Raw genomic sequence first — 21119 nt, 5'->3', positions numbered from 1 at the left:
GGGCAGGCTGACTTTGGCAGAGTGGGAATATGGAACTCAGAGAGCCTGGGTGGAAATCCCAGCTCTGCCATGTCCTAGGTATCACCTCAGATGAGTTATGAAAACTTCCTAGCTCTCAGTTTCTTCACCTGTAAAATGGGGTTCTCATGGTATCCTCCTCACAGATTTGTGTGAGAACGGGATAATTCATTTAAAGTATTTAGCGCAGTGCCTACTTCATAGCAACTAGCTGAAATGTGCTCAGCTAACGTTCTTCTCCTTTTTTATTTTTTTAACTACTGAACATTTTAGACCCCTTGCCGATAATAATCTTCTTTATTAAGTTGTTTATGCTGAGTGCCTTCAAAATCTACAACTCTGAGCGATGGGTACTGTAATTATTATTGCCACTTTTAAAAAGGGAAAACACAGACTCATTATGTTTGGGAACTTGCGTCAGGTCAGAGCAAAACTAAATACAAACCCCATCTGACTGCAAAGTGTAGGCTCCGAATGATGACCCTGTGCTGCTTCCATCCAACGCGCCATCAGCAACAGTGAGGAAAGCAGATGGGGAAGAATTCTGCTCTCAAGCGGCTTGAGTGAATGCGTGTTTCCACGTAGGAGTTCAGGAAAAATCTGTCGTGGACGGTGAGGGTGGCTGCTTAGTTCTGTGTGTGTTTTCAAAAGGTCAGTTTGGTTTTGATATTTGATTTTTTTTCCTGCTAATATAATCATTCTTAAATCGATAATCTTTCCCAAAATCTGACGATGCAATGTTCCCCTTAATTGTAAAATCTAGTAGAATTGAAGGGAACATCCATATGTTGTTGAGAAGTAAACTGTCACCACTGCTATCCAAAAATGTTCTGGAAAGTGCCATTTTGACTTGAATATATGTATATTAATAAATGTGTATATAATATATATATATATTAGTATATGCATTAGTATTGGATGCGTATATGTTTGGAAACTGGAAGTCATAGTAAGCCAGAAAATGTAACCCTACCAAAGGTCCAATTCAAATTTGAAACAGAAATCTCCATGGAACAAAACAGGCCACGTTTGTCAGAACTGACTCCCCAGCCCTGCGTTAGCCAGCACGCCCACTCCCCATCGCCAATGTTTTTTTGCTTTCCTCTACTCTCCAGTCAGCTCCGACTCTGGCAAGCAGTCAAGAAGGGAACAAGAGAGATGGAAGTTCTCTGAGTATCTGACCCCTTACTGGCCGTTCAGCCATGCAAGCTGTGCAACCAGTTTAAAAAAAAAATAAGTTGCCTTTCTTTTCCTCTCTCCCCTCTGACAAACTGCCTCTTTCTCCCTCCACCATCACAGAAGGAAAACAATGGCGAGCCTTAGTGTTCCCATGAAAAGGGGCAGTCACACCCTGCAGGCCTGCTGTCACTGCTCCAGGATGCTGCCAGGGGCCGAGAAGGGACAACTCCGATTGCTCCAGCTCAGACTGGTCCTGGCATGGTCGGATGGAGGAGCCAGAGCAGGGATTTGCAGCAGGACGCCATACTTGCAGACCGGGCATCCTCCCAGGACCCACTAGGGTCTCCTCTCCCCAAGATGATACCTGGTGTGCAAGTCTCCTTTTAGAAGTGCATAGATTACACTCCGTGTTTCTTTCCTTATTGGCCTTTTAAGGACAACTGGGAGCCCTTACCTAACCCAAAGTGTCTCCCTGTGTGCCTTGCAGGAATTGGGGCGTTTACCCAGGACACACTATGGTGCTTCAGCCAAGTGAAAGGCACTATGGAGACTGGAACCACGGAAGGTAGGAGAAAGCTCCTGCTCCCCTTTTTCTTGCCTCCTTGGGGTTTGTGCTGGTTCCAGATTTGAAATGTTCATCTTTGTGTCCATGAATGTAAGTCCCCACACATCCCAGAATAGCGTTCTGAGCTAGTAATGGATTTAATCATCTTTTTCTGCCTTTTTTTTTTTTTTTTTCTTCTGAAGCTTATTTTATTCCCACCAGTGAGGCAGCACTGAAACGAACTTTCAGTGAAATAGGTTGGCAGTGAGAGGGGCTAAACTATGCAAGTCTTGTTCCAGGATGGTCTGTTAGCTCTGTAGAATTCTGAAAGCAAACATTTCAAGATGGTCAGACGTTCACCTCGTCCTTCCATTCTGTGTTGAAGATGACTTGCTACTATATATGAAACGCATGGGGAAAATGAAGAATTCAAGTCTGACTTGAATATAAACTGTGGGTACATTGAGTCCCACTATCAGTGTATAATTTCCTTTCTGACTCTCAAGAGAGTTTCCTATTCCGGGTCCTTTACCTGGGAAATGCATTCCTTTTCCTCCTCCTGAAGAAATTGCGTTTAATTCTCTTCATTTTCCTCCCTTATAAGCCTGAGCTTGGAGACCTTCAAGACTCTCCCAAAGGATGTCTGCATTTCAAAATAGCTTAGTGATAGGCAACTGGAAGGAACTAGAATAGCACTTCTGGGTGTTTTAAATCAAGATTCAGCCGTTGTGGCAGAATGTAGTAAGGGTTGCCTGAAACAGACTGTACTAAATTGGTGGTAGGTATAGATACCAGATGTGGTATAAGACAGGTCTAAAACTAATATTAATGAATGAGGATGTGAATAGTTGACAGAGTTGAACTTGAATATGGAAACTAACATGCATAAATGCATGTAAACTTTTGGGTCATTCTATAGCATTTTAATTATGAATAAAAAATTATTTAAGTAAAAATTATTTGATCTGCAATCTTACTATAATTCATTTTTAGAAACTCGATATAATTAATGATGGATATCTCAAAACCAAGTGATTTATGATTAAAGAGTGAGAAAAAGCACACTAACATAATGACTAAATCTATAGAGTTATAGTTTTGTATAACATCTTCTATTTTTCAGATGCACGATCAAATGAAGCTTTACAAACAATTCTCATAAAGCCCCTATGAAGTAGACAGAGCAGGATTTACTAGACCCATTTATGTTCATCTAATCAAAAATATTTGTGAGTGTCTTCTATATGGCAGCACTGACCTAGGCATTAGAAAAAAAGGGAAGGGAAAAAAAAATGACTTACTCCCTAACCTCATGAATCTTAAGAAAACTGAAGCTCAAGTTAATCAGTTGTTTTAAATCTTGGCTTTGATTCAAAATCACTTGCACTTTTTAAATAATAGTGACTTCCAGATCCTCCAAGAGGTACTGAGTTAGAGGTTTGAGGACCAGGGTGATGCAGTGTATTTTAATGAGCTCACCCAGATGATCCCGATGTTGTGGACTGGCTTTGGGGACCACCAGGCTAGATGACTTCTTCCAGGTTATCCATTATTCTCAGACTCTGGACTTAAATCTTGTCTTTGTGACTGGCTCCCCACCTACTGTAAGGGTTCTGAGTGTCTACTCAAGCCATAGCTCTTATCAGTTGAGGACTTACTATGTAGTGATTACTCTAATAAGTGCTTAAAATAAATTAATAAGATAATGTAGGTACAGCATTTGCACAGTGCTTTACACTTTGTGAGTACTCAATATTTGTAAGCTGTTATTATAAATGCCATTATAATTAGATCTTCGTTCTAATTTAACCCTCACCAAAATCTTGAGTAGTAGGTGTTTTTATTCCCACTTAACTTATGAAGATATTGAAGCTAAACAAATAAATAAAGACTAAGTTCTTTGCCAAGAGCTCCATAGCTAATCAATGGGTGAGCTGGGTTTCAACCCAGTCTATAGGACCCCAAGCCCAGCTCTTTAAACATTGTTGGGAAGACAGAGATTCTCACTTAGTAGGTTGAAATAAGGCACAGGAATCTGTATTTTTCACACATGCTCTTATGATCATCATGGCAGGTGAACAGAGGATGGGTTTAAATGTTTGCTGCTCATGATAAATAAGTACTGCAGCCTGCTTGAACTAACCGTTAATTGAGACATAGTCAGTCAGAATGACAATCACTCCCAACTTTTGTCTGAAAAAACCACTCTAAAGTGGTGAAAAAAGGGAGAATCATTTTTTAAGAGGAGAATCAGATTGGACACTAACATGTCCAACTAATACTACCTCAATGGCAGTTGAATGTTTGTTGAGTGAATTAATGAATGGCTTTCAATTAATAAAAATCAAGGTTCTTAAAATTCAGGTTTTTTAAAATTGGCCTGCTCTACCCAAGTTGGGTTAAGTCAATAAAAATTATTCAACTTTCAACTTTGTCTTTTTTTTGCTTAATGAAGTGTCTTTTTTAAAATTGAAGTATAATTGACTTAGAATATTGTGTTAGTTTCAGGTGTACGGAAAGTGATTCAGTTATATATACTTTTTTCTGATTATTTTTCCATTATAGGTTATTACAAGATAGTGAATATAATTCCCTGTGCTATACAGTGAATCCTTGTTGCTTAACTATTTTATGTATAATAGTTTATATCTGTTAATCCCAAACTCCCTCTCCCCTCTCTTTCCCCTTTGGTAATCATAGTTTGTTTTCTATGTCTGTGAGTCTGTTCCTTTTTCGTATATAGATTCCTTTGTATTAGTTTTAGATTCCACATATAAGTGATATCATATAATATTTCCCTTCCACTTTACTTCTTTCTGCTAATGACTTTTCTGTTCCATTTCTACCGCTTTCTAGTTAGTGACCTTGGCCAAATCACTTAATGTCTCTGTGCTTACGTTTGCTTGTCTGCAAAATGGAGATAATAATACAGGTATCTATTAGGATGGTGTGAGGGCTAGGTGAATATGAAATCTAGGTTGTTATTAGATGCTCAAATCACATTATTGTTTTATAAAGGCAGGGCTGAGACTAGGTGAAGTGACAAAAATAAAGATAAATATTTTAATTCAATATTTTTAAAAAACCAAAATTAATGAGAAGAATCCATGATGAACAAAATATCAAAATGTTTAATAAAGAAAGGATCAGTATTACTGATTTACTTTTCCTTTTGCTTCAGGTTCCAATATGGCTCAGCATGGCACTGTTACTACTAATTTACCTAAATGTATATCTTGGGTATCAACTAGTAGGCTAGATTTTTTTCACATTCCAAATTATTCAGTAGGATATTAGATGGTTGATACTATAGGTCCAACAGTAAATTTAGTGAGCACTTATTAGATCCAAGGCACTGCCCCAGAGAGTGAAAGGGTTATAAAGATAAATATAGTCAAATCTTTCAAGGAATGTACCATTTAAGGGGAGACAGGAATTGGTACAGAAGAATAAGGCATTGCATCATGAATATAATACAGGGCAAGGTGAGCTAAAGACAAAGTGCTTTGACTAAAGACTAAAGTGCTTTGAATACAAAAGAGACCAAAATCTCATATATTTGAGGGAACTGTTGAAATAGTTCTTATCAGAATTCTGATGAGAGGCAATATGGCTTTATTAGAGGGGAGAAGTTGCAGATGATGAGAAAGTACGATACTCAGGATGTATTCTGGAGGTAAGGAACTGGATTTTAGTGGAGAGGTAAAGTAGGGAATTAAGACAGCTCCCGGGTTTTGGCCTTGAGCAATTGGGTGGTTTGTGGGTGCGAGTTACTGAGATTGGGAAACCTGAAAAGAAGCATACTGGGGGATTCCCTCTCCCCTCCTACATTCAGTAGCCGGGTCTATGAAATAAACTGGCAACAGAAAGATTAACAGGAGAAAATGTATACAGATGCATAAACTTTTACTTTGTGCATGGAGGCAACCCAGGAAAAAAAGGTGAATACTCAAAAAGGTAGTGAGATTTGAGAGTTTATATACCACCTTAACAAGGGAAGGGGAAAGGATGTAGGCCTCTTAGAGGAGAATTAATTATTTTTAGGAAAGATGAATGGTCCCTTAGAAGAAGAGGTGAGAGACTGTGACAAAGTTTGTCTGGATGTGGTGTCCCCTAGTCTTCTCTCCTGTGATAATAAGTCGACCTGTGACAAATCAATCTTCCCTGGTTGATAAGATTCCCAGGGAGGGGATTTATGAACATGAGTTCCTATTGGAGAATCTGTCTTTAGGCAGATAAGGGGAACTCAGAGAAAGCCTCTTCCTACGTTTGCTGTTTCTCAAGTGCCTTCAGCTCAAAATAATCAATATAACAAAGCAGCATGTTTTGAGGTTGCATGTCCTGAACTCCATTAGGGAGAAATATCATGAGCTTCATTTTGAGCATAAGTGTCAAAAAGTTGTAAGATACTCAGGGGTAGATACTAAGAAAGAAGTTGTATGTATGAATGTGGCTCTTCAGAGAGAGAATGCGAGATGGAGATAGAAAGTAGGGTGGCATCAACACCTAGATTGTATTTGGAACCACTGAACTGGATGGGATCACATATGTCATGCAGATCATTAGACATGCAGTCAACAAACAACTCGTCCATGTCCTGAAGCTTTCACTCTTGCTGCTGGTTAGGATGCCATCTAAGCATTGTTCACTTACTTTAGGTCTTGGAAGATGTACATTCAAAGTTTCTGATTCCCCATGTGCAATTCTTGTGTTTGATTTGTCTAGCGTGCACATTTCATATAATACATCATTTCATCTCAGGCAGTTTTACACTACATCATCCTAGGAACACTTTACATGCTGGAAATTGCCTATGCTGGACATGAGACAATTTCTTGAGATTTTGTGTAAGAGTCTGTGTGTGAGAAGAAGTCAGAATTATCTGGTGGGATTTCTGATTTTTTTTCTTAGCTATTGCATATAACCATTTTCTTTCTGACACTACAGTTCTGGGGTATTTTATTTGTTCCCCATTCTGCAGTTCTTTAATATCAGTCAGTATAGGTCATTTCATCTTTTTCATGGGAAGTAAACATGGTATTTATTCTGTTTTGCTCCATGGGCATAACCTTCTTTCCTGCCCCTCCTTCTGAAAAGACAACTCACGTAGTGAGAAGGATGAGGCTGTCTGTTGATTCAGTTGCCTAATGAGAGAAAAGTATCAATTTGTCTGCTGATGTGAGATGCATCTGATACACCGTAAACTAAACACTGATGATTGCGAGGACCTTCCAAGCAAACAGGAATCCTCAACCTAGAACATTTGCAAGAATCTCAGATCTTTGCGCTGATGTTTGAGAAATGTGGGGATCCTAGGAATGATTTTTCAGCTTCCCTTCAGTCATTATGACTCTTTGCTGTCACCCAAAAAGAAAAATACCGATTGGATTATCTCAAAGCAGCGTAAAGACTGTGACCTTCTCATTTTATATTAGAAAGAAGTCAGTGATGGACAAATAACCTTTCTTAGATGTTTATGCAACATAAATGGCGCAGGGTGATTGTCACCTCACAGACCTTAGCCTAAAATATATAAAATAGAGCCTTGCTTGCGTCGCTCCTCCCACTCCTAGATATAAGATGCAGTGGTGGCAATGATAAAACCTCCCCTTTTGGGAAGAAGAACTCTTGTTTTTGGACAGAAGCTTTCTGGATCAACAATCTCAAGCCACCAACGTAGGGTTATTAATCAAGCTCTAACCTGAAGTCAGGTTATCTCTAACTTTAGGCTGGGTTACCCAGTTGGTGACCTTAGGTCACCAAATGATTTTTCGAACCTTATTGTGCATATGAATCACCTGAGGAGGGTTTAAAATGCATATTCCCGGGTCCTACCCTTAGCGATTCTGATTCAGGAGGTCTGGGATGGCGTCAAAGAGCTTGCAAATTTCACAGGCATCCCAAATAATTCTAACATAGGTTGATCCAAGAGACACACTGAGAAATTCTATTTGTTCTTTCCTGACATCAGGGAGCTATTGTGAGAGCAGAGCAGATAGAACATCTGAGCGTATTTTGAGTGCTTTGTAAAGGAAATCAGGATGCCAATAAGTACGAAGTTACTGTGCAGCCCAGTTCTCTGCCCCAGACACTGAAGGGAGTAAAAGTCTCTCCTCTGTGCATGAAAAGGAAGCCCGGAATCTCCTCTCTGCATCCAGCCAGCTACAAAGGGATTTCCTACGCAACTGTACTTTGTACCGGGCTCCAATCCGCTAGAAGCAAAATTGGTCTGATTATGAACAAGTTGCCACGAGATGAAGGCATTTTTCTCAGCTGTGATTGAGGATGCCTTGATGCTAGAGAGCTGCGGGCTGGCCGTGCTCTGAAGGCGCCTTGGTGAGAAGTGGACTTGCAGGAAGCTTGCACGGCTCTGAGGGGGAAGGGAAGCAGATACTCTGCACAGCAGTGAGTTCAAACATCCTGTGCCTCTGTAAGCATTAGGTAATTAAACATTTCCAAGCCAAGAAGGAGAAAAAGCTCCACGGCTGTCCATTTCACCCCTGCCCTAATACCAGTCACTTTAAATGTGTTTCCTCAGCAAATATTTATGGAACACCTACTCTGTGCCAGGCACCGGCTGGGGGAACAAGACACCATTGCTCCCCTCCCGTGAGCAGTTTACACTCTCCGGAGGGATATCAACAAGTGGTTGTCAATTGCAATCCAGGGTGAGTGTGGAAAATGCTAGGAAAACAGTAAGCCACCTAACTCAACCCACAGTGGGCTGGCAGAGGGTGCAGGGAAGGGTCTCTACAGTAAATGGCAGCCAATCTGAGGCCAAGCGAAGGAATAGGAATTAGCCAGGCTCTTTAGACACATAGACCCAAGTTTTATTTAGGGTTTAACTATTCCATTAGGCAAATTACTCATCTTCCCTGGGCTATCTTGAGAGGCTTTCTTTTTTTTTAAAATTTATTTTATTGAAGTATAGTTGATTTACAATGTTGTATTAATTTCTGCTGTACAGCAAAGTGATTCATATATATATATATATATATATATATATACACACATATATATTCTTTTTCATATTCTTTTCCATTTTGGTTTATCACAGGATATTGAATAGAGTTCTCCATGCTATACAATAGAACCTTGTTGTTTATCCATTCTATATATAATAGTTTGCACCTGTTAATCCCAAACTCCCAGTCTATCCCTTCCTCCCCTCCCCCTGAAGCTTTCTTTTTTTTTTTTTTTTTTAATAAATTTATTTATTTATTTATTTATTATTTTTAGCTGTGTGGGGTCTTCGTTTCTATGTGAGGGCTTTCTCTAGTTGCGTCGAGCGGGGGCCACTCTTCATCGCGGTGCGCGGGCCTCTCACTATCGCGGCCTCTCTTGTTGCAGAGCACAGGCTCCAGACGCGCAGGCTCAGTAGTTGTGGCTCACGGGCCCAGTTGCTCCGCGGCATGTGGGATCCTCCCAGACCAGGGCTCGAACCCGTGTCCCCTGCATTGGCAGGCAGATTCTCAACCACTGCGCCACCAGGGAAGCCCCTGAAGCTTTCTTAATAAGATCTTGAAAAGTACTACACAGTACTTGGCCATGGTAGAGTAATAATAATGATGATTCTATTTAATCAGACTTCACCAGGCCAGATTCTGTAATAATAACTTTCAATATATTATCTCATTTAATTTTTGCCACAACAAGATGCGAGGCAACCTCATTTTACAGAGGAGGAAATTGAGGCTCAGGAAGTTCAACAACCTACCCCAGTAACACACCTGTCTGAAATCAGAGTCTGTGTGATAGCACACCCCTGGAAAATAGCCTGACACCAAGAAGGGGCTCAGTGAAGACTTACTGAATGAATAGAGCCTTCAGCAGATACTAAATGTCAACAAAGCAAACAAAATTATGATTACCATTAATACAAAAATAATGAATGTTTACAGGAGGATAAACTAACTCATTTTAAAACGATCCATCATAAATATAACATAGCACTTTTCTGCTTTTAATATATATGGGTCATTTATTTCTTATAACCCCCATGGGAGATAACTAGAGTAGGTTTTATAATCTCATGTTACAGGTAGAAAAGAGATAGTATAGATATTACTGATAGTAGATAGATTATTCCTCACAGAGATGAAAAGATTAAGGCAAATAGAGATAAGTTTTAAATTGCCCATGGTCTCACAGAGACCAGAAAGCAAACTCGTGAATCCTACACCAGCGATTTCTCTTCTGCTCATCTTCCTCTACACAATATAGATTGAAGATGGCTTTGGGGTGGGCAGCACTCTGTTCTAGAAGCACTGGCTGTGAATTTGAAACATAGTTGACTGTCTTGAAAATGCAGGGCATTGGTCGCATGGCAGCCCAAGCGAAATCCTTTACTCAAGATGCTTCTAGTTGCAACAGGAAAATTCATCTAACATATGGAACAGCAAAAGAGTTATTACCTCTTCCTTAGTTCCACAAATATCTGCTAAGTACCCACTGTGTGCTAGGCATTCTAGGCATTGGAGATTCAGTAGCGGAGGGGATAGACAATAGATAAGATAAATAAGTGGAATATAACATATAAGGTTATAAGTGCAATTGAGGAAAGTAAAGCAACAGAAGGTCTAGGGGTGTGGGTGTTCTCTTTTAAATAGGATGGTCAAGATGTCATGCAAAAGATAACATTTTAGCAATGATATGAAGAAGGTGAGAGATCAAGTCATATGGATATCTGGGAAGGAGAGTTCCAGATAGAGGTAATGGTCAGTGCAAATGCCCTGAGGCAAGAGCTTATCTGGTATGTTCAAGGACTAGACATGAAGCTAGTGGGGCTGAAGTTGAGTGAGCAAAGAGAGAAGTTGTGAGAGGTGGAGACAAGAGAGATGTTGACAGGCAGATGCAAGCAGGGGCCTTAGAGACCATTACAAAGACCTGAACTTCTGCCTGAATGAGGTAGACAGCCACTGCTCATAAAATGCTCTTTTTAACAGCAGGTCAATAATAAACAGTAAGGGGCCAGGGTCAGAAGCAAAGAACCCAGTTAAGCAGTTACTGCCATTACCTAGTTTCACATAAGTCCTGAGGCAGGGAGCCCCCCAGAGCTGACTAATTCCCTGGCTGAAGTACAGCATGGAGGACTCAGATTCTCTTCATCTCCCCGCCTTGCTATCCTTGGAATGTCAGCTTTGTCCCAAGACAACTGCAGCCATTCAGGGTGTCACACTCAGAGAGACACAACAATATCCAGTGAAAAAGACATGGTTGTGGGGGTTTTTCTTGACAATTTTTTTTCTTCCAGATGTCCCTAATGATTTCTTATGTTGTCCCCTTGGCCTCAGTCTGAGTCATATACCCACTTTTAAACCGACCTGGACAAGGAAAGTGGGATCAGCCTAGCTGCTTTACACAGATCAGGCTTGCATCTAAGCTTGGTACAGGATGGTCATCTCCGAGTAGAGGATGCCACAATGAAATCTGGGCTTTCCAGCAAGGAAGGGGCAGCCATTCCAGGTAGTCCAACAACAGTGTCAACTACAGGAAGCAGAGGCAGACCAATTCTAATGCTACCACTGGGCAAAGGGTGGAGGTTCACTGGCTAGTTCTTTGTAGAACATTTGGCTCCAGTAAATCCAAATGCCAAGCTTGCCTTGGCTGACTTCCTTAAAGCTGCTGTCTGGACGTATGAGAGGATAACTTGCCTTTTGTTTTCTTCTTATGTTACTGATGAAGCAGGCTCAGTATCATCCCACTTATTGCCTATGTTACTCGTTAATGTAATTTAAAAGCCAAGAATAAATAACTAAGCCCACGGACACTGTAGAGTGACACCTGGTTTTGGGCCCAAGGTTTCAAGGAAGGATTATGCCTTTTTCTTCAGTGTTTACTTTTTATTTTTATTTTATTTTATTTTTTTAAACATCTTTATTGGAGTATAATTGCTTTACAATGGTGTGTTAGTTTCTGCTTTATAACAAAGTGAATCAGTTATACGTATACATATATCCCCATATCTCTTCCCTCTTGCGTCTCCCTCCCTCCCACCCTCCCCATCCCACCCCTCTAGGTGGTCACAAAGCACAAAGCTGATCTCCCTGTGCTATGCGGCTGCTTCCCACTAGCTATCTATTTTACGTTTGATAGTGTATATATGTCCGTGCCACTCTCTCACTTTGTCACACCTTACCCTTCCCCCTCCCCATATCCTCAAGTCCATTCTCTAGTAGGTCTGTGTCTTTATTCCCATCTTGCCCCTAGGTTCTTCATGACCATTTTTTTTTTTTTCTTAGATTCCATATATATATGTGTTAGCATACAGTATTTGTTTTTCTCTTTCTGACTTACTTCACTCTGTATGACAGACTCTAGGTCCACCCACCTCACTACAAATAACTCAATTTCGTTTCTTTTTATGGCTGAGTAATATTCCATTGTATATATGTGCCACATCTTCTTTATCCATTCATCTGTTGATGGACAATTAGGTTGCTTCCATGTCCTGGCTATTGTAAATAGAGCTGCAATGAACATTTTGGTACATGACTCTTTTTGAATTATGGTTTTCTCAGGGTATATGCCCAGTAGTGGGATTGCTGGATCATATGGTAGTTCTATTTTTAATTTTTTAAGGAATCTCCATACTGTTCTCCATAGTGGCTGTATCAATTTACACTCCCACCAACAGTGCAAGAAGGTTCCCTTTTCTCCACACCCTCTCCAGCATTTGTTGTTTATAGATTTTTTGATGATGGCCATTCTGACTGGTGTGAGATGATATCTCATTGTAGTTTTGATTTGCATTTCTCTAATGATTAATGATGTTGAGCATCCTTTCATGTGTTTGTTGGCAATCTGTATATCTTCTTTGGAGAAATGTCTATTTAGGTCTTCTGCCCATTTTTGGATTGGATTGTTTGTTTTTTTGATATTGAGCTGCATGAGCTGCTTGTAAATCTTGGAGATTAATCCTTTGTCAGTTGCTTCATTTGCAAATATTTTCTCCCATTCTGAGGGTTGTCTTTTGGTCTTGTTTATGGTTTCCTTTGCTGTGCAAAAGCTTTTAAGTTTCATTAGGTCCCATTTGTTTATTTTTGTTTTTACTTCCATTTCTCTAGGAGCTGGGTCAAAAAGGATCTTGCTGTGATTTATGTCATAGAGAGTTCTGCCTATGTTTTCCTCTAAGAGTTTGATAGTGTCTGGCCTTACATTTAGGTCTTTAATCCATTTTGAGTTTATTTTTGTGTATGGTGTTAGGGAGTGTTCTAATTTCATACTTTTACATGTACCTGTCCAGTTTTCCCAGCACCACTTATTGAAGAGGCTGTCTTTTCTCCACTGTATATTCTTGCCTCCTTTATCAAAGAAAAGGTGACCATATGTGCATGGGTTTATCTGTGGGCTTTCTATCCTGTTCCATTGATCTATATTTCTGTTTTTGTGACAGTACCATACTGTCTTGATTACTGTAGCTTTGTAGTATAGTCTGAAGTCAGGGAACCTGAGTCCTCCAGCTCCGTTTTTCTTTCTCAAGATTGCTTTGGCTATCTGGGGTGTTTTGCGTTTCCATACAAATTGTGAAATTTTTTGTTCTAGTTCTGTGAAAAATGCCATTGGTAATTTGATAGGGATTGCATTGAATCTGTAGATTGCTTTGGGTAGTATAGTCATTTTCACAATGTTGGTTCTTCCAATCCAAGAACATAGTATGTCTCTCCATCTATTTGTATCATCTTTAATTTCTTTCATCAGTGTCTTATAATTTTCTGCATACAGGTTTTTTGTCTCCTTAGGTAGGTTTATTCCTAGATATTTTCTTCTTTTCATTGCAATGATAAATGGGAGGGTTTTCTTAATTTCATTTTCAGGTTTTTCATCATTAGTGTATAGGAATGCTAGAGATTTCTGCGCATTAATTTTGTATCCTGCTACTTTACCAAATTAATTGATTAGCTCTAGTAGTTTTCTGGTAGCATCTTTAGGATTCTCTATGTATAGTATCATGTCATCTGCAAACAGTGACAGCTTTACTTCCTCTTTTCCGATTTGGATTCCTTTTATTTCTTTTTCTTCTCTGATTGCTGTGGCTAACACTTCCAAAACTATGTTGAATAATAGTGGTGAGAGTGGGCAACCTTGTCTTGTTCCTGATCTTAGTGGAAATGGTTTCAGTTTTTCACCATTGAGGATGATGTTGGCTGTGGGTTTGTCATATATGGCCTTTATTATGTTGAGGAAAGTTCCCTCTATGCCTACTTTCTGCAGGACTTTTATCATAAATGGGTGTTGAATTTTGTTGAAAGTTTTCTCTGCATCAATTGAGACGATCATATGGTTTTTCTCCTTCAATATGTTAATATGGTGTATCACATTGATTGATTTGCGTATATTGAAGAATCCTTGCATTCCTGGGATAAACCCCACTTGATCATAGTGTATTTTATGTGTATCCTTTTAATAAATAAATAAAAGTATCCTTTTAATGTGCTGTTGGATTCTGTTTGCTAGTATTTTGTTGAGGATTTTTGCATCTATGTTCATCAGTGATATTGGCCTGTAGTTTTCTTTCTTTGTGACATTTTTGTCTGGTTTTGGTATCAGGGTGATGGTGGCCTTGTAGAATGAGTTTGGGAGTGTTCCTCCCTCTGCTATATTTTGGAAAAGTTTGAGAAGGATAGGTGTTAGCTCTTCTCTAAATGTTTGAGAGAATTCGCCTGTGACACCATCTGGTCCTGGGCTTTTGTTTGTTGGAAGATTTTTAATCACAGTTTCAATTTCAGTGCTTGTGATTGGTCTGTTCATATCTTCTATTTCTTCCTGGTTCAGTCTCGGAAGGTTGTGCATTTCTAAGAATTTGTCCATTTCTTCCAGGTTGTCCATTTTATTGGCATTTAGTTGCTTGTAGTAATCTCTCATGATCCTTTGATTCAGGAAGTGTATTACACCTTTCCAAGCAATAAAATGGACAACTTTAAAGAGCTTTTTAATTGGGAGATTAAAAAAAAAAAAAAAAAAAAAAAGCATGACACACAAATGACCTGCAGTTCAAAACACAAAGTCCTGAAGTCCTGTCACTTACATTTTATCCCACCTGTTCAACACACCATCCAAATGCTGCAAACACCAGACAGTTCAGAGGAACAGTGTTATAACCCCTTAATTGCTACATCACCCAATAAGTTACAATTAAAAAGCTCCTTATAAAAAGAAGTCCACCTATCCGCAGATATTGGAGAATCCCAGGCTCTTCCGTACATTACTGAAAAAAATGCAAATACATTCATAAAGGCAAAAAAACTTTAGGTAACATGACAACACACATCTTTCGCTGGTCAGACTCTACTGGCCACCTCAGTATTGCAGAAACGTTCCATTGATTTTGGCAGCCCAGGCCATGAGGCCTCCCACAACATCCCGAACTGTTAAAGAGTCTACGTCTGTCCAGGACTGCAGGATCTTCACGGCTTTCTGGGAGTCATTGCCCAGTTTGCAGATCACATAAATGGGGAGAGATGCCCCTTCCTGTGTGCCCTGCTTCCCTTCCCGGATTGCTTCTCCCAAGAGTTTCAGGCTCTCCGCATTCCTCCATTCCAAATGTTTCAAAGGGATGTGTAGGGCGTGAGGCAACCGACACAGGTCCACCTCCACTGGAGGCCTGACGTCCAGCAACAGGTGGGGTGACCTGGAATCCACAAGTCGCTTATAGTCGACGACAGAAATTCGCTCCTCCGGGCTCAGCAACTGTAGGGGACAGCAGTTATCGGTGGCCGAGGAGCCACAGAAGCTTTCGTAGTCCTGCAGATCAGTCACAGTGGGCCACTCCCTGCAAGCTGCACAGTCGGGCCTGCGCCTCTTCAGCCGAATACAGCGGAAATGACCTCCGAGGGCATCAGAGAGCAAGAGGCTGCCACTGTAAGAGGGGCCCAGACCTGCAGCGATCTTCAACACTTCCAGCGCCTGCAGGCAGCCCAGGACCCCGGTAACCACACCAAGCACCCGGCCATCCGCGCAGCTGGTCGCCGTCTCCACCGGCGGTGGTTGCGGAAACACGCAGCGATAGCAAGGCCCACCGCCACAGTGGTGGACTGTGAGTTGGCCCTCGAAGCGCAGGGCGCTGGCGGACAGGGGGGGCCGGCCGGTTAGCACACAGGCGTCGTTAACCAGGTAGCGAGTGGGCACGTTGTCGGAGCAATCAGCCCCCACGTCACAGCGGCAGACCAGGTCTAGCGCCGTGGCTGGCGTAAGCGCCTGGGCGTAGGGCACGCACTCCACCGCCGAACTGAGACGGCGCAGCGTAGCGGCGGCCGAAAAGACCTTGCCCTGGCCGGCCAGGGCCTCGCCGTGCAGCACCTGGCGGGCCAGGTTGCTCGCTTCTACTACGTCGTAGTCCACAAGGCCCAGGCGGCCGACGCCGGCCGCTGCCAGGTACTGCGTCAGTGGGCGGCCAAGCGCCCCGCAGCCCACGACCAGCACGGACGCGGTCGCCAGGCGCAGCTGTCCCTGCACGCCCAGCTCAGGCAGCACGAGCTGCCGGCTGTAGCGCAGAATCTCAGCTCGGGACAGGGCGGCCTTCGGCGGCAGGGGAGACACCGGAACCGACCGCTCTGACTCCTGCTCGGCCAGAAGAGCCGCCACCAGCCTCTGCTTCAGGGAACTCAGCTCCTCCTCACGCTGGGCAACTTCAGCCTGCAAGGTGAGCACCTCCTCCCTGGCCGCCATGGCAGCCTCTTCCAGTGTTAATTTTTAATTTATTAGGTAGAGCTTTTTTTTTTAAAATAAATTATTTATTTATTTAATTATTTTTGGCTGCGTTGGGTCTTCGTTGCTGCACGCAGGCTTTCTCTAGTTGCCGCGAGCGGGGGCTACTCTTTGTTGCGGTGCGCGGGCTGCTCATTGCGGTGGCTTCTCTTGTTGCAGAGCACGGGCTCTAGGTGCGCGGGCTTCAGTAGTTGTGGCACGCAGGCTCAGTAGTTGTGGCTCACGGGCTTAGTTGCTCCACCGCATGTGGGATCTTGACGGACCAGGACTCAAACCCGTGTCCCCTGCATTGCCAGGCGGATTCTTAACCACTGCGCCACTGGGGAAATCCTAGGTAAAGCTTTTTTTTAAAAAAAGAAAAATAGAAGAAGAGTATATAGGTACCTTTATAATAGCATGATTACGGGTAAGAATATTGAATTACACTCATCTACTTATTTGGTAAATACTGGGTACTAGGTGTTGAAAATATAGCGGTACTTGAAATAGCCAAGGTCTTTTGTGTTACGGAGCTATCATTCTAATGGGTGAGAAAGGCAACTAAAAAAGCAAACTTTCAAACACACAAGCTATTTCAGATGGTGACAAGCCATAAAGCGTATAAAATGTGATATTGGGGTTGTGGCTGCACGAGGTGATGGGGAATGTTACGTTAGATTGTTGTTCTGTAAAGGCTTTTTTAAAGAGGTGAGACCTGAATAATGAGTAGAAGCCAGGTTCAAAAGACTTGTTGGAATACTGTTTTGACCCAGGGAATAGTAAGTGCAAAGGCCCTGAGGCAGAAGCAAACTTAGCATGACCAGAGAAAGAGCAGGATGACTGGAGTGGTGAGTGGGAGAAGGATGAGGTCGCAGAGGGAAGCAGCAGCAGCTTCAGGTGAGTCCTTGCAAGCCATGGAAAGTAATTTGGGTCTTATTCTGGGTATTATAGTCATTAGAGGACTTTAAGCATGGGAGTACCCTGAAGTTTTAAGAACTAGTAATAAAATGGAGGACTGGTAATTTGACCCTCCAACAAAAGCCTAGGGCATTTCACCCCAATGGAGAGCTTCAGAAACATAACCTTCCCTTAGAGCTGTATTGAGAAAGTTAAACCTCATCTCTAAACTCAGACTTTTTTGTCGCGTGCCGTTTGTTTTGTTTTTGCTTTCAACCCAGAGGTCTTCATACTCACCTCTCCCAGTAAAACATTACCTGTGGTCTGGAGCTCACTGTGGTATCCTTGCCCAGGACCACAATAGGAACTATTAAAATTTTAGTTTTAGTCAGTGCCTGGAAATTGATTTTCAAGGCATTGTTGAGATCACTTCAGTTTGGGCGCCCATAGAACTGACAGTGTCCTTTCAGTGTCCCCTTTCAGTTTGGGGAATGGGGGAACCTGTTTTTTAAAATTTTACTCTTTACCATACGTGGCATTTCCATACTTTTGACAGCTCTTTTTTTAAAGAATCACTGTACCTATTGTTTCAGGAGTGATTCTTCTGATCATGATTTAAAACAACCTTTCCCTATATTATGGCACAAGTCAGTTCTTGGTGTATGCCTCCTCCACAACATTCATCAAGTATATCAGGCAATTTCAAAGCAGACAGGTCTATACAAACGATACTCAAGCAAGAGGTAATGATTTCCAGATATTGATACTAAGTGCCTATTTTCTGAGGAAAACCGATGGTAATTTTCTACATCTTCCCATTCACACATGCATCAGAATTTACATTCTTGCTCTTTATTAGTCTATGATGGATGCAAACTGCAGCTTCTCATCAGATGTATCTGAGAGAGACTGTTCTAATAAGTAATTTACAGCTTGCCAAAGATAAGCTGTCCTTACAAAGTATTGTTATTTAATAGCAATTTAAACCAACTCATGAAACTAAAACTGAAAAAATAATTCATAAACTTTATCTCCCCCGCGCAAAAAAAAAAAAAAAAAAAAAAAAAAAAAAAGCCCCACAGGTATTACTTTTTAAATACTTGCGTTTCTTTTCACATAAAATGATAATCTTTGTATCCCTAATAGAAACTTGAGGGCATTGGCAAGAACGAACTTACCAGAGTAGATAGTCTGGGTTTGAATCCCAGTGACCCCACTTTCTGTGTCCCTTTAAATAAGTTACATAACCTTTTTTGACTGAACTTTACTTTCCTCCTCTGTAAAATGCGGGGGAAAGTAGTCTTTCCTTTATAGGCTTGTTGCGAGCATTAAATGAAATCAACCACAGGCAGCACAGAACCTGACACCGAGTACTTGCTAAGTAAATGTTAGCTATTATGCTAATGAAAGAGCACAGATTACAAGAAAATAAAAATAACCTGTCATCCCACCACCCAGATAATTATTTCTCTTTAGTGTTTAATATTTGGTAAGTTTGATACTTTTTTTTTTCAAAATGAATTTAAAGTGTCCATCAGTCCCATGTGTTTACTAAGCGGATTACTTACACACAGGTGCAAAGACAAGTCTCATCTTTGGGAAGAACAGTAAACGTCTGTCGAAGATTCTAGACTCAGTTTCTACATACATGATGCCAAAACAATTGAAAGGAAATTATAGGTAACTGACTGCCTCTACGTCATCAACAAACATGAGCAATTAATTAACACTTGTTACTCGTGATCAAAGTATTATTTGTCCACGTGATGTCAGTCAGCAAATAGGTAACTGTGATTGGAACACTTCAATTCATAGCATATTGGAGTTTGAAGGGAAGTGGAATTGTATAAATGGAGGAGCTGGGGCACAGAAAGAAACCAAAACACAAGCAAAGCTACAAGTTTCCATCTCCATGTTACTCCTGAATGTCTCTACCACTCAGGTTCCCCTGTCACATTATGGAGTTAGATTAGCTCTCTGATCTCCTTTCCAGTTAAAAAATACCATGAATCCGTGGTCCCTCACATCTGGCCCCCAAACATCTGTTAGATTTTTCTGACTCCTTTGTAAGCCAGTTTTTTTCTTTCACCTAGATGCTGAAATACTTGCTCCTTGCTTGCACAAATGTGCACAAAGATGTGAGAAAGGAAGTCAGCAGCCCCTCCAGGGCCTCTGTGGGGTCATTTGGGCAACACTCAGGTTAATCACATCAGCAGTGCAGCTCGGCACTCTGAATTTGGCTCCTGATGAAACCCAGCTCCCTCAGACTCCCCTGAAGCATTCCACATAGAACATCCACATGTCCCAAATTCACATGGGCAGCAGGGGCCTGACAATGGGAAAAGATTCATGACTGGAAATGACTTTCCAGAAGTCCAATGAAGGCATTGAGACAGGGACCATGTCTAACTTGTTTGCCTAATACAGTGCCTGGCACTTATAGAAAAGTTGAATAAAATTTGTAGTCACCACTGAGCAGGTACAATATTCCAGACACTAGGCTTTTCATCTGTCAGGTACTTTCTAAGATCTGACTTCTTAGAAGAGGCAGCCTGACACAGCAGCGAAGAGCACAGGCTCCAGAAATGCACACCCACGTTTGCATCCCAGTTATGTAACTCTGAGTATGCATTTAATCTCTCTGTGCCTCTGTTTCCTCATCTGGAACATAGAGAAAATAATTGAAGCCACTTCAAGGGCCCTTGTGAGGATGAAATTAGGTAATATATATAAAGTATTTATAACACAGCATGGAATATAGTCACCATCAATAAATGTTTGCTCTCTCAGTATTAGGACTAATTTAATCATTATACCAACTCTGTGAAGGAGGTATTCTAATACCCAGATTTTGGCTGAAGAAACTGAGATTCAGAGAGTTTAAATGACACAGTGATCCCTCTCAACTTGTTAGTAACCAGAAGACCTATGATTTAAACCTAGACATGAACACTCAAGTGAATTAATAATGTTGACCTGTGGTGCTTCAGAGACCAGGTGCTGGAATCAGGAAGCTGAGTCGGAATCTTGGCTTTGTCATTACCAGCTGTGTAGGCTTAAATGAGATAATGCTTGTTAGTATTTAGCTCAGGGATCTGCACTCAGCAGGAGCCCCATAAACATTCTTTCATTTTTTTTGTAAGGAACAGCAATGGCCTTAGTCAACTCCACCCACGTCCTCCAAAAGCCCACCCACACACCTTAGAGTCATCCTTGACTCTGCATTCCTAATTTCCCTCAACACAACTGCTCATGTAGTCTAAGTCCTATATCATTCTTCCTCCTGAATATCTCAGATATGATCTCTAGAATCCCTTGACCTCTCCAACACCATTGCCACTCTCCTAGTTTGGGCACCATCTTCCCTTCTCTGGATATTGAAGCAGCCTTCTTGGTTTTCTCCACCCTCCTTCTTGTCTTGACCACCTCCAGCCTGTTCTTCACCCTGTACCTGCAGTCGTATTTCTCGTACACACATGTCACTTGCCTCCCTAAATCCTTCAGGGGGCTCCTTTGTTCTTAGGATACTTCCAGCCTCACTCTCTGTTTTCCTTCATGTCCCCTGTGCTCCATTTCCCCTCTCATGCCGTAGTCCCTCACCTCCAGCACTACACATGTGCTGTCCTCTTTGCCACAAATATTGTTCGCCCTCTCTTTCCCTGGCACACCCCTACTCATCATTCAGATCTCAGCCTTGGTTTCACTTTTCCTAGTAAGCCTTCTCTAACCCTGAACTCTCAGCTTGATGGCCCTTCCAAGAGGTCCTGGATGTTATCTATCATAGCACTTGCCAAAT

The 21119-nt window shown here is 41.5% G+C and overlaps 2 protein-coding genes across 2 annotated transcripts in view; one reads left to right on the top strand and one right to left on the bottom strand.

The window, feature by feature from the left end:
- Positions 1-1724: 1724 nt before the first annotated feature.
- PPP2R2B (protein phosphatase 2 regulatory subunit Bbeta) overlaps positions 1725-21119 on the top strand; it is a 464325-nt gene continuing 444930 nt past the window's right edge. The window contains exon 1 of the mRNA XM_068534531.1: positions 1725-1762. The gene's annotated coding sequence lies outside the window, so the exon portion shown is untranslated. The remainder of the gene's footprint in view (positions 1763-21119) is intronic.
- Positions 15041-16409, bottom strand: LOC137758518 (adenylyltransferase and sulfurtransferase MOCS3-like). The gene has a single exon (XM_068534530.1). It carries the CDS (start codon positions 16406-16408, stop codon positions 15041-15043), a length of 1368 nt encoding a protein of 455 aa, XP_068390631.1. The 5' UTR covers position 16409.

This window comes from Eschrichtius robustus, chromosome 2 (assembly GCF_028021215.1).
Source record: "Eschrichtius robustus isolate mEscRob2 chromosome 2, mEscRob2.pri, whole genome shotgun sequence".
Classification (NCBI taxonomy): domain Eukaryota; kingdom Metazoa; phylum Chordata; class Mammalia; order Artiodactyla; family Eschrichtiidae; genus Eschrichtius; species Eschrichtius robustus.
Note: the sequence above shows the minus strand (reverse complement) of the source record. Positions and strands in the feature narration are given on the sequence as shown.

Excerpts from the sequence above, each read along its gene's own strand:
- LOC137758518 (XM_068534530.1), bottom strand. The coding sequence starts at position 16,408 with ATGGCGGCCAGGGAGGAGGTGCTCACCTTGCAGGCTGAAGTTGCCCAG.